The sequence below is a fragment of the Haliotis rufescens genome, unplaced genomic scaffold (assembly GCF_023055435.1).
Source record: "Haliotis rufescens isolate VD_foot unplaced genomic scaffold, xgHalRufe1.0.p SCAF_6, whole genome shotgun sequence".
Classification (NCBI taxonomy): domain Eukaryota; kingdom Metazoa; phylum Mollusca; class Gastropoda; order Lepetellida; family Haliotidae; genus Haliotis; species Haliotis rufescens.
This window is the reverse complement of record NW_025964334.1, coordinates 19,624,435-19,638,569: the sequence shown is the minus strand read 5'-3', so window position 1 is coordinate 19,638,569 and position 14,135 is coordinate 19,624,435. Positions and strand designations below refer to the sequence as shown.

Genomic DNA, 14,135 nt, shown 5'->3' with positions numbered 1-14,135 from the left:
CATACTTGTATAAGCAAAGGTTACGATCATTTTAGACCACCAGAATAAGTGAGCAAAATATATTTCTAAGAGAGCTCAAAATGTCATTAACAATCGTGTATATATTTGTCACAGCGTCCAAAATATCGAAAACATTACAGTTTCATTTAAACTGTCGCTACACGAAAAGAATTTACACGATGACACCCGGTGTTCACGAGCTGGAGGTGCATATGCATATTCCGTACAGAGATAAACCACGCCATGTGTCAAAATCATACTATCAGTAAAGTTATATATTGGAAGTTGTTTCCGTTTTTGTCCAGCCTGATTTACGTTTACGATCGTTTACGAACAGATTTTCCTTACAGACATCAGTTAAAGATGTTCACGTTATTCTACACCTGGTATCATTACTATTCGATATTGATAAACACATGCTCATGATATAGTCGGAATCGTACAATGAACTCTTATGAGATCTCTTATGATAATGTAAAGGGTTTTGTTGCTTTTATTAACAATGGCTCCGAAACCGATTTATTTTTTATCTCTGTTCTGGAGGTGGATATTTATATTCCGTACAGAGATAAACCCCGCCATGTGTCAAGAACATACTATAAGTAAAGTTATGAAGTGACACAAAATCATTAAGACTTATTGGGTCTCCCATATATATAAATATCGACTTAAGACAGGCACGTGTCAACACAATAACTGCCGGGCGAATAAAGGTATATACATTGACCAAAGTTGAATTTGACCGAAAAGATAAAACATAACGTTATTAGGCTTAAAACAGTCGCCGAAACACTGCAAACCTTAGGTCCAAAACACAACTATGATACCTGTATCAAATACATCACCATCGAAAATACATTTCTTGTTTGTTTCATTTGAGCTACCATGCAATATGGATGCATACTTTCTTTTTCTGGCAGTTTAGAATCAAGGTCGGCAAGAAGCTTTTTATTTATCACGTACAACAAAAGATTACTTGAAAGTAAAAGCGAGACATATCTTATCTGTATCTGATCGTTTGTCTTCCACGAGCGTTTCGTGCAAGTTGGTGTAGACCGTTCACGTCGATTCAATTAGTCTAGTGGCATTTAGAGATGAAAGTTGTCCCAACATTATTTTGAAACAACCATTTTATCTTCGTGGGATTACATTTTTTAGACACACTCAGTCATGATTTTACAATCAGCATGGACATATATTTGTTTATCATCCTCGATGCAATGCGGAATTAATTTCATGTATTACTTGAATGTAATACTTGAGCAGAAAATGAGGTAAATGAAAGCCACAAACCTTATCCAATAATCATAAGGAATCTCTGCTAAAAGTTCAGTCCATTGTACGATTCCGACTATATCAAAATCATGTGTTTGGGACTCACGATATAGTTACGTCAGTTAAAGTGATGGCGCATACAAAGTACATACAAAATGCCCAAGGAACTGAAAACCATATATTCCTCCGATACGTTGAATATTTAGGAACTGTGTGACACAGTATGAGTGTTCCATTACCTGCACGGCGTCGTGTTAGCAATAACCTCACGTGTAGAGAACATGGTCCTGAATTGTGGAAAATCTGCCTCCGCTTAATTTTAAAGTATTTTTCACATTACAGTCATAATATACACCATCGCACGTGGATCGTGACTTAACCGATATCAAGAGACAAACCGCCAATTCTGTTCATGAAATACACACACCAAGTCCACGCACCTGTCTCACGATAGGACTTGAAGCACTTGTATAGTCAATTTCACGCCACTTATGTTCAAATGAAAGCAAACAACATCAAATGTATACTGTTTATACTCCCCGTAGCGAAGAATAATAATCAATTTCATATTAAATGAAATATGACAATTTAATTGGCAGAAATAAGCACAATATGTCAATCATCCCCTGACGATTACCGCTCCACCTCCAAATGCAATCCAGACCCCGGGTGTTTGTGTATGGCCACTAATTTGAAGCACTTGCAATGAAATATACAACCAATCGACAGGGCCTGCGCGAAATCTGTGTGCATTCCCTGCGGGCCATCATTATGATAAATGTATTGGCATTTCTGACAGATTCCTTGGCTGATCTTTTAGTATTTACTGAATGTAATGTTTTACTTACCGGTGGTTTAAGAACAAGATGGGTAAATAAGCATGCAGCCCAAAGGACGGCGTATTTCCTCAATGAAACTGCGTAACATAATTATGTAGATCTATTTACATTTCTGTAAGGGTTTGAAATATAACCTAACAGCATCCACGTGTAAAGATACATCTTAGCTTTACGTCCCAAAATATGAATTTGAGATTATTTTAAGGTTGATCCATCAAAAAGTACTGCACGCTATGCTCACTGCTTATAGTGTGAATTGCCTGTTGTCATATGTTGTATTGGGCTTATGACCTCATCATGCATATATCAACCTTGAAGTCTTAATGGAATCGCACAGATGCTTTTATGATTTAATTAAAAGCTTATATGTGTTCAGGCCAGCACTTATAACGCGTTTGCTGATTCTAAAACGAAAGGCGAACTCTAGCGTCAACAATCATGTATAATAATTTCATATTAACGAATATTTAACTCTTTAGAAACATCTCTTTCGATAATTAACTGCGTCATTTTTTTTAAGATAAGAATCAATCGCGAATGAAAATTAATATTCGGTAGCATCCCGAAATTAAATATTGCTGTATAACTATAAAAATGAACCGAACCGGTACGTCATATGTTTCTAAAAGGATGTTTGTATGTAGTTTAGCAATGTTCCAGCTCTTTGACGGCGGTCTGTAAAGGAACGAGTTTGGAGCAGGCAATCTTAAACGGACAAAGAGAAATATATTACGTTTTAAATGTGATAGTGAATAACACCATAATTCTCTCAAATAGTTTTTGTTTAAATTAATGTAAATTAAATTAAATTTTGTCAATATTGGCCTACCAGGTTTACTCCAAAGGCTGAATTGACTATTTGAATAGTGATGCATAATTAGTTCGACTACCGTGCGTTATATTGCCCTAATTAAAGATGTACATCATACCCAAAATTATTGACATTATAAAATTGACATGAAATTTGCAGCTTGAAATTGATATATTTTTAGACTGACTACCGTTTGTAATTGTAAAAACAAAACACAGTGACGGTACTCATTGCGTGGCATATCTTTATTAATATATAACGTTGCGTTATATTTCTGTACGACGTGCTCCCCATTACATGCCGTATTCCACCGTAACGCTCCCTGACGTCGCCGTTGTGGCGGACATGAGCCCTCACGTCTGTTGTGAAACTCGATTACAATGTTAAATCGAAATGTCCTCGCCATGTAACCTAGATTTCAACAGATTTCCACATCAATCAGCCGCGTGAAACACAAGAGAGTCTGATTGTGCCGCGATGAGCGCTAGATATTCGTCTGACGGCTTGATTTTCAGTCCATTGTTTTGACAACGCTAGGGAAAAGGAACTGTAGAGAACTTATACCCCTGCCCCCATCCGCTAGCCACATGGCAGCCTGACCCTGGGGCAGTGGGGAACGGTCGGAGGGGAGGGGGGGGAGTGAGGCGGACACTTTGCCCCACCGTTAGAAAACGCTCGATCACAATGCCTTGGCTCCGTGCAAAAACAAACCAAGAATTCTATCAACAATACGTCTCGGTCGGAAAAATGTCAGCAAGATATGGATACAAAGCAACTAAAACTATCTGCACATTTGATATCAGAGCAAACATTGGGAGTAAAAAGGAGTTAGGGTCTTATAATGTGTGTCGACGGGCGGTAAGACCGTAGGCCTTCCGGGACAAGACGGCGTGTAGGGGGGTATCACCTGTATGTACCTAGGTGACTTCTTGCTAAAGAAAATACCTATACATAAAGGTCTGGATGGGACTACTAATCATAAAATACCTGACATGAAACGCAACACCCCTCTGCACCTTCTCGTGGCTTTGCATCTCGGAGTAACAAGCTGCTTGCAGCGGAACGTAGAAAAACCATGGATTTGTGAGAATTTTAAGTGTCATAGTTTGCCATTACCCTTCTCGGGGAAATACTTATTTAGAGCTCCCCTAGAAACACTCCGACTCCCACTGATGCATCTTAGAGAAAACAATATGCTCTTGGGAAAATTCCCTGCATAAATTGAATGCCAGAATACACATTTACACGGTACGAAAATCATTCACTTGCTCTCAATTACACAGGTCTCGGTTAAACCCAAACAATTGAAACATGCTATATTATTGTTCAAAATGCCAACACGGTCCTGATAGTGTTTTATTTCTTTTTTTCAGTTCCAACCCAACCCCTGGGCTCCTAATGGACCGCCCCAATACCCCATGACAACCATGAACCAGATGGGTGGTAACTCCTGCATGGCTCCGCAGAGTAATCTCCCTTCCTTCATGGGACTGGCTCATCAGAACGCAATGGCTTCCCAGTGTCAGGCACAGCAAGCCCAGATGCCCTACAACCCTGCTCAAGCCCCAGTTACCCTTGACCCCTCTTTAGACACCGAACGTCGGAGTTCCAGTATTGCGGCTCTCAGACTTAAAGCGAGAGAACACAGTGTTGCATTGGGAATTCTTAGCGCTTACGGTAAATAAACTTGATCTTAGCGCAACCTGGCGCTGATTTATACAAGAAAACTCATTGACTTTCGTCCGCGGAAACAAGCGGACCGAAACTGGACACCCTGGAAAATTTGTAAATAATATGTTAAGTTAATTCATACCCACCACGACGAACATTAATGCTGTCTGGTCAGTAAGAAGCAGACGAAATGTCGGCCAAAACTGGCGCGGGGCGGATCAAACGTTCACGTGCTGGCAGACGATAATCTTAAGGTCAAGGGTGTTACGTCTGTTCGCTTCTGCCCCATGAACTTCTGAACAAGACGAAGCGGTCAGTTTTAAAAGGGTCAGTTAGTGTCCAATTATCAAGACATGCTAGTCCGGGTCAAGTTTCCGAGGAAGAAATTGTATCGTCTGTTCGTGGGGATGTGAGAGCGAGACTAAATTGACTTCCGGTGTTTCTGGAAAATGATTGACATGGAAGATGGATCGTGGTCAATTACTGTTTCACGTGCTATGACGTCAGAGTGATAGATATGTAAGTATATTCGTGCGAGAGGTATCCAAGACCAAGTGCAGGCCTGGCCCAACTCGTGGGAAATGTCTGTTCTGATTTGTCGAAATAAATGTCATTTGTTGAAAAACCTGACTGTCATTTCTTTTTCATTGAAGACTAAACGGTAATCCATCAAGTTCTTAGGATACCTCCTACAGAGGTTAAAAGCGGGCTATAATTCTATAAAGCCTCCCTCCAGTCTTTCATCTTCCCCGTACTTACGCTCACTTGGAATAAGTCTTATTTAAAACGAATCGTAGAGAATTACGGGTGTCTTTGTGCGATGATTCTATTAAGACGTGGCAGATTAAACAAACATGGCGTTTCCAAAAGAATATTTCCATTACTGCTTGCGTCATCATTTCGTTAGCTACCAGTATCACGTGTTCGTATTTTTAGAAGTTTTATGAAAAATATACTTTACTGTGAACTTGATGCATTGTGTACAAATACACTGAATACCACGGTGGGTGGCTATCATTACTTGTGCCTACGAATGTCACAAGGAGTAATAAAAATGGACACTGTGTATATCAAAGGCACACAAGCTTTTACATGAAATATTACAACGTGTTACAATGACAAGGAAATATTACAAGGTGTTACACTATCACATGCTACACTGACCCACAACTTGTTACACCATCACAAGATGATACACTGACTCACAACGTGTTACCTTGACTCACAACGTGTTACACTGAGTAACATCTTGTTACACCATCACAAGATGTTACCTTGACTCACAACGTGTTACACTGACTCACACCATGTTACACAGATTAACAACTTGTTACACCACCACAAGATGTTACCTTGACTCACAACGTGTTACATTGACTCACACCGTGTTACACCATCACAAGGCGTTACACTGACTCACAACGTGTTACACTGACTATCAACGTGTTACACTGACTCACAACGTGTTATACTGACTCACAACATGTTCCACTGACTAACAACGTGTTACACTGACTAACCACGTGTTGCACTGACTTACAACTTGTTACACTGACTCACAACGTGTTACACTGACTCACAACGTGTTACCTTTACTAACAACTTGTTACACCACCACAAGATGTTACCTTGACTCACAACGTGTTACACTGACTCACACCATGTTACACAGATTAACAACTTGTTACACCACCACAAGATGTTACCTTGACTCACAACGTGTTACATTGACCCACACCGTGTTACACCATCACAAAACGTTACACTGACTCACAACGTGTTACACTGACTCACAACGTGTTACACTGACTCACAACGTGTTACACTGACTCACAACTTGTTACACCATCACAAGATGTTACACTGACTCACAACGTGTTACACTGACTCACAACTTGTTACCCCATCACAAGATGTTACCTTGACTCATAACGTTTTACACTGACTCACAACGTGTTACACTGACTCACAACGTGTTACACTGACTCACAACGTGTTACACTGACTAACAACGTGTTACGCTGACTCACAACTTGTTACACCATCACAAGATGTTACACTGACTCACAACGTGTTACACTGACTCACAACGTGTTACACTGACTAACAACGTGTTACACTGACTAACAACGTGTTACGCTGACTCACAACGTGTTACACCATCACAAGATGTTACACTGACTCACAACGTGTTACACTGACTCACAACGTGTTACACTGACTCACAACGTGTTACACTGACTAACAACGTGTTACACTGACTAACAACGTGTTACGCTGACTCACAACTTGTTACACCATCACAAGATGTTACCTTGACTCACAACGTGCTACACTGACTCACAACGTGCTACACTGACTCACAACATGCTACACTGACTCACAACGTGTTACACTGACTCACAACATGCTACACTGACTCACAACGTGTTACACTGACTCACAACGTGTTACACTGACTCACATGCTACACTGACTCACATGTTACACTGACTCACATTGATATAATAATGACTATCACAGCGTGTTTTTAAGAATGTACCAACGAGGTAACATTACATTTTCACACAAAAAACGTGTCAAAATTAGTATGATAACGTGGAAGTAGGTATACCACATTTCACAGCGAATATACTCACGTGTAGACTGTCATATAGACCCTGAAACAAGCATATCAAATGAAGCCCAATAAATTTAGCCCATGCAAGTCTATAATAACTGGCAAGCCCATTTCAGCAAAATGAGTCCATGGGCTCATTTTTATTATATTCTATTAGGAAAATTTATCAACTGATTTTTTTTCTATAAAGTATTTTCATTTCAGAGACTAGATGTTTAGTCTAACTAACGTGTTCCAAAGAATAATACGAAGTTTTACAAAAAATATCACAACCCGTTTCAATGCATATTGCAACATGTTACAATAATTATCACAACGTGTTTCAATTAATTCCATGTGTTCAAATGAGTACACCACATTAGCAGTGTATTGCGGTCAATATATAGATGGGTATCAACGTGTAAGTACGTCCCCCGCCCCTCTCTGCCCCATCAAGATAAACCTGTGGACAGTGCTACCTGGCAACACAGGGGCGGTCGGGTAGCCTAGTGGTTAAAGCGTTCGCTCGTCACGCCGAAGACCCGGGTTCGATTCCCGACATGGGTACAATGTGTGAAGCCCATTTCTGGTGTCCCCCGCCGTGATATTGCTGGAATATTGCTAAAAGCGGCGTAAAACCATACTCACTCACTCACTCACCTGGCAACACAAGGGACATAACTCCGGAAACGTATAGAGCCATGTCTTGATTTTTAACACGTGTAATTACGACTGCAACATATGCAACGATCGTAAATTAATTCCAGATGTTCAAATTTTAATTACTTTCCGCCCTTCTAATCCACCGATACCAATTTACCACATATCTGTGCATATGAGCAATGGTCGATTCTGGTAGTGATTTGTAAATACTTATCCTGTCCAACATACGAATATTTACTTTTAACCTATGTGACCATATCCGTGCGCGTGGGTTTTAGCAAAGTGGTATACGTTTAAGGCCTGTATCACTTTTGGCTTTCTTTCCTCATTAAGCTGACATCGCCGTGATATAACTTGGATACTCTTCAAAGCGGCGTTATCTATTGTTTTGTTTGTTGTTTAACGCCGCACTCAGCAAAAGTCCAGCTATATGACGGCAGTCTGTAAATAATCGAGACTGGATCAGACAATCCAGTGATTGATATCATGAGCATCGATCCACGCAATTGGGAAATAATGACATGCATCAACCGAGTCAGCGAGCCTTACCACCCGAACCCGTTAGTCGCCTCTTACGACAAGCAAACCCGTTAGTCGCCTCTTACGACAAGCATAGTCGCCTTTTACATCAAGCATCAAAGGTGTCAATTATATTCATTGTATCTAAGCATAATGCTGCTTTATTATTGTGGAGAGAGAGAGAGAGAGAGAGAGAGAGAGAGAGAGAGAGAGAGAGAGAGAGAGAGAGAGAGAGAGAGAGAGAGAGGGATTTAGAGTGAGACAGAGTGGGAGGTTAAACAGAACATGGAAGACATACAGGCCAAGAAGGAGAGACAGACATACAAACAGTGATAGGGAGTGAAAACTGACATAGAGAGGGAAACAGTAAGTGGCAGATAGACAGTGAACACGCGAAAGAGACAGAGCGACAGGACAGGCAGACAGACAGGGATAGCGACAGGTGCTAAGAGGGAGAGAACGGCATGCAGGCAGTAAGAGGAAGAGAGTGACAGACAGTGGGAGGGATTGAGAGAGAGAGAGAGAGAGACATACAGTGAGAGAGAGAGGGGAAAACAGTAAGTTGCAGAGAGACATACAGAGACAGAGTGAGAAAGAGAGATACAGAGAGAGGGGGATACACACAGAGAGAACAGTAAGTTGCAGAGAGACATAGGTAGAGAGAACAGTAAGTTGCAGAGAGACATTCAGAGACAGGGGGAAAAGAGTAAGTTGCAGAGAGACAAACGGAGAGAGTGAGTGTGGGAAACAGTAAGTTGCAGAGAGACAAACGGAGAGAGGGGAAAAAGAGTGAGTTGCAGAGAGACAAACGGAGAGAGTGAGGGTGGAAAAGAGTAAGTTGCAGAGAGACATACAGAGAGGGGAAAACAGTAAGTTGCAGAGAGACAAACGGAGAGAGGGGAAAAAGAGTAAGTTGCAGAGAGACATACAGAGAGAGGGAAAAAAGAGTAAGTTGCAGAGAGACATACAGAGTGAGGGGAAAAAGAGTAAGTTGCAGAGAGACAAACGGAGAGAGTGAGAGTGGAAAACAGTAAGTTGCAGAGAGACATACAGAGAGAGGAAAACAGTAAGTTGCAGAGAGACAAACGGAGAGAGAGAGAGGGGAAAAAGAGTAAGTTGCAGAGAGACAAACGGAGAGAGGGGAAAAAGAGTAAGTTGCAGAGAGACATACAGAGAGAGGGGAAAAATAGTAAGTTGCAGAGAGACAAACGGAGAGAGGGGAAAAAGAGTGAGTTGCAGAGAGACAAACGGAGAGAGTGAGGTGGAAAACAGTAAGTTGCAGAGAGACATACAGAGAGAGGAAAACAGTAAGTTGCAGAGAGACAAACGGAGAGAGGGGAAGAAGAGTAAGTTGCAGAGAGACATACAGAGAGAGGAAAACAGTAAGTTGCAGAGAGACAAACGGAGAGAGAGAGAGAGGGGAAAAAGAGTAAGTTGCAGAGAGACAAACGGAGAGAGGGGAAAACAGTAAGTTGCAGAGAGACATACAGAGAGAGGGGAAAAAGAGTAAGTTGCAGAGAGACATACAGAGAGAGGGGAAAAAGAGTAAGTTGCAGAGAGACAAACGGAGAGAGGGGAAAAAGAGTAAGTTGCAGAGAGACATACAGAGTGAGGGAAAAAAGAGTTAGTTGCAGAGAGACAAACGGAGAGAGAGAGAGAGAGGGAGGGGGTGGAACACAGTAAGGTGCAGAGAGAGAGAGAGAGAGAGAGAGAGAAACAGTAAGTTGCAGAGAGACATACGGAGAGAGAGAGGGGGTGGAAAACAGTAAGTTGCACAGAGAGACAAACGGAGAGAGGGGAAAAGAGTAAGTTGCAGAGAGACAAACGGAGAGAGTGAGTGTGGGAAACAGTAAGTTGCAGAGAGACAAACGGATAGAGGGGAAAAAGAGTAAGTTGCAGAGAGACAAACGGAGTGAGTGAGGGTGGAAAAGAGTAAGTTGCAGAGAGACAAACGGAGAGAGTGAGTGTGGAAAACAGTAAGTTGCAGAGAGACATACAGAGATAGGGGGAAAAGAGTAAGTTGCAGAGAGACAAACGGAGAGAGTGAGGATGGAAAACAGTAGGTTGCAGAGAGACATACAGAGAGGGGAAAACAGTAAGTTGCAGAGAGACATACGGAGAGAGAGAGGGGGGTGGGTGGAAAACAGTAAGTTGCACACAGAGAGAGTAAGTTGCAGAAAGACAAACGGAGAGAGTGAGGGTGGAAAACAGTAAGTTGCAGAGAGACATACAGAGAGTGAGCTGGACAGACTGACAATGTTAGAGACTTAGGCAGACAGACAGACAGACAGAGGGAGAAGGCGAGAGACAGACATACACAAACACACGCACGGAAAAGTGCTGATGTAGGACAATAGCCTTGTCACTGAATGTTATTCTTGCGTATGCTCATCTGTATGGCCTTATAAGAGCCTTCAACACATCACCGTCCACAACATATCTTCAGTAAATGAAGCAACCCTTCATTTATCCTATGGAGATTCATTTACTTATTACGACAAATTGTAGAAATCTTGCGAAGATTTCAACCGTCGTGATCATGAGGTAACCATTCACTAAGTTATCAGTGGCCCATAACTCTGTCCGAATCTTTGTTTTGAACTGAAAAGTGTAAATAGATATGTGTCTTTTACTAACACATGATCGGGATACTCACCAAAGCATCATTCATACAACCGAAAATACTATTCGACCGCGTTGCCAACTTGTGATTGTCATGAAGTCACCATTCACTGAGTTATCTCCCTTTGACAACGAATCTGTCGTTTAGCCGTAAACACAAAGGTCGCCTCGGACAACATTTTGGCGAATCCATATTGAAAGGTCTATTTTCCTGGGGTTTTATCCGTTTTTGCGGGAGCCGAGTGACTTTAAAACACGCAATTAGACGCATTCATTCATTTTAGTGGTGTGTTTTAAATAAATAAATATGGAGACAAGTACGTTAACTCCATATATCTGTTCGGGGAGACAGTATGTTTGAGCGTCATGCACGTGTAAATTGTCAGCGGTTTATTCATGTTTGACATGACACCTGTCGAACGACCATGAACTCACGTGAACACGTGATAGGGTCAGAAGGTACAGCCCGTGATGAACGTGCAAGATATATCTCATCTGCCTCTTATGTTTTGTCTTCCACGAGCGTTTCGAGCCGCTTGTCGCAAACCTTTCATGACGATTCAATTAGTCTCATGGCATTTACAGACGAAAGTTGTCCGAATCATTTTATCTTCGTTGGATTACATTTTTTCGACACTCTCAATCCTTATTAAACACTCAACAAGAACTTATAATTATTTACCATCCTGGGTGTAATGCAGAATTCATTTAATTTATTACTTTAATGTAATATTTGATCAGAAAATGAGGCAAATAAAAGCCACAAAACCCTTTCCATGTTCATAAGAAATCTCTGCCAAAAGCACGATTCCGACTATGTCATGAGCATGTGTTTATGAATCACTATCAAAACGTAATGACATGAGGGTTCGCGAAGTTATTTTTGTTAGGTTCTTGCGGCGGATTGTTATTATTATTCTAAACAAGGGTCGTCACTACCGCTGTCATTATCGACATTAACGCACCCGCCTGATTCCGTGGAAGCAACATACTAAGGACATAAACCACTAGACTGTCTCACAGGCTCTTAACCATATCACGTTCCCTTCCGCCCATCCATTTCTGTAATGTCGAAGCCCTAAATGTTGCAAGTCTAGACTTTCCTCAGGTTCAGAATTCTGGTTCTGAATCTCAAAACTCATTGGGGCTCCTTTTGGGGTACGGGGAGGTAATAACAATGAAATGACAGAGTATTGTTTAACGCCGCTTGGAACAAAGGTCCAGTCATACTTATACGGTGAGGTCAATCGAACCCGTGAGACGATAAATTAATGAAATATATTTAGTATTCGTTCATGGAATAGAAACATTGTTATATGGCAGTATATGTTACTGTTAAACAAGTATCGTAACTATATGACACTGTTTCTGTTGAGCTCATTGCAATGTATCGGACAATGTTGTCAGGAAAGTAGTACTATTTAATGTAAGGAGTGGTGAGGAAGTTACTATATTTAGATTTTAGTGTGAAGTGTTAACATCCGGAATAGCATAGAAAAGAAACAGGTGGAATATTCTGTGATGTGATGGCACTGTGTGGAGAGTTCTGGAAGCTAGTTGGACTATATAAGTGGAGCGGGGGCGTACCTGTCCCACCTCTCACATTCCATCACATCAAGACCAGCTTTCCTGTGAGGATCACTCATCACACCAGATTCCCAGTCTAGGTCTTTCTCGGACGCTTGACCACGGTCGCTGCTGAGTGAATATTAAAATCACTGACTTTTCCTGTCACCACTGCTTTTGTTTTTTATACTGATCACTGCCATCATATTATATATTGCCATGGAATATTGTACTATCACACTATTGTGTACAGTCATTGTAATTGCTGTGCAGTAATTTGTATAGATTTGTAAACCAAGTTAATTCTGTAATACAATTATTAATTGCATTAAATCATATGTTGTTTGTTGGTTTCACACTCAATTCTTTTACCTCGGATGTTGGGGTTAACATAATTTCTTTTCAATTTAGGAATCGACACGTATCGAAAATAATGCGTTATATGACTGACTAGGGGCGCGGGGAGGGGTTGGGGGGGGGGGGGGGGGGGGGGGGTGGGATAATTCACTTAAAGCCATCGTTGTAAATATAAAATAATTACTTTTCGGAATAAATGTGAATTACTTAAATTGAACATTCATAGTTGTGTTAAATACATCTTCCAGTCACATGTTACTTACAATACTAATCATTTGTAATACATGCACTCAACATGACTTAACATCTTGTGGGGTCTGATGTAAAGATCCTCTATATATAATATCTAATATCTAAAATATCAAAACGTACATACTCTATGTTGTGAGAATTTGATCATTTCCAACTGCTGAAAACTAGTTTTAGAAAATACTCGAAACAAATTTGTATTGATTTGAAAATTTCTGGGAATATGTATCTGTATGATGAAATGAATATGAAAAACATACCTAAGTTTGGTATTGGTTGTAAGTTGCTGACGAAATCTTCAGGAAAAAAATAAAATGTCATTGATTTAAAAAAGAAATGATAGCATTACAGATTCAGCAAAAATCATAATCGCAAAATTTTTATAGTTTTGTTAAGAAATAGTAAAAAGTACCCGTTATTTGTTAAAGATAAATGACAAATATTAGCATGCTCTAGACATAAAAAAAGATTAAAATCGAAAACTGCCTGTCAAAAGAAAGTGACTAAAAAAGAAACAAACAATGAATGTTAAATGTATTCGATGATGATGTATTTAGTACGGATAACATGGTTGTATTTTGGACCTTAAGTTTGCAGTGTTTCAGCGACAGTTTACAGCCTGGCAACGTTTTGATAACGTTTGTTTGATAAAGTTTTTTGGTCAAATCCAATTTTCAAGAGTATACTTTCATATTTTGCCTGGCAGTTTACAATAAAAAAACTATAATTAAATGCAAACATATATGACGAAGAAAATAGAAATGTCTTATTGGTCAGGTCATTTTATTTTCTCCAAAACATCAAGTTTCACGAGAGCACATTCAATGAAATACCACGAGCGCCCTCATCACAAGTTTCTTATATGAAGCATATGCGGTGCCAGTAGTCTAGCTACAACATGACTCTCTTGCCCTTGTCCCGGGCTGCTGTGGATAACACAAAGGATTACTATATTTACAAATAC

At 40.4% G+C, this 14,135-nt stretch overlaps 1 protein-coding gene across 2 annotated transcripts in view; it reads left to right on the top strand.

Moving 5' to 3' along the window:
• LOC124113696 (ALX homeobox protein 1-like) overlaps positions 1-5,223 on the top strand; it is a 34,694-nt gene extending 29,471 nt beyond the window's left edge. For both annotated transcript variants that reach the window (XM_046474178.2, XM_046474179.2), the window contains exon 4: positions 4,299-5,223. In XM_046474178.2, the coding sequence (XP_046330134.1) occupies positions 4,299-4,610 (312 nt within the window). In that variant the 3' untranslated portion in view covers positions 4,611-5,223. The remainder of the gene's footprint in view (positions 1-4,298) is intronic.
• Positions 5,224-14,135: the final 8,912 nt, after the last annotated feature.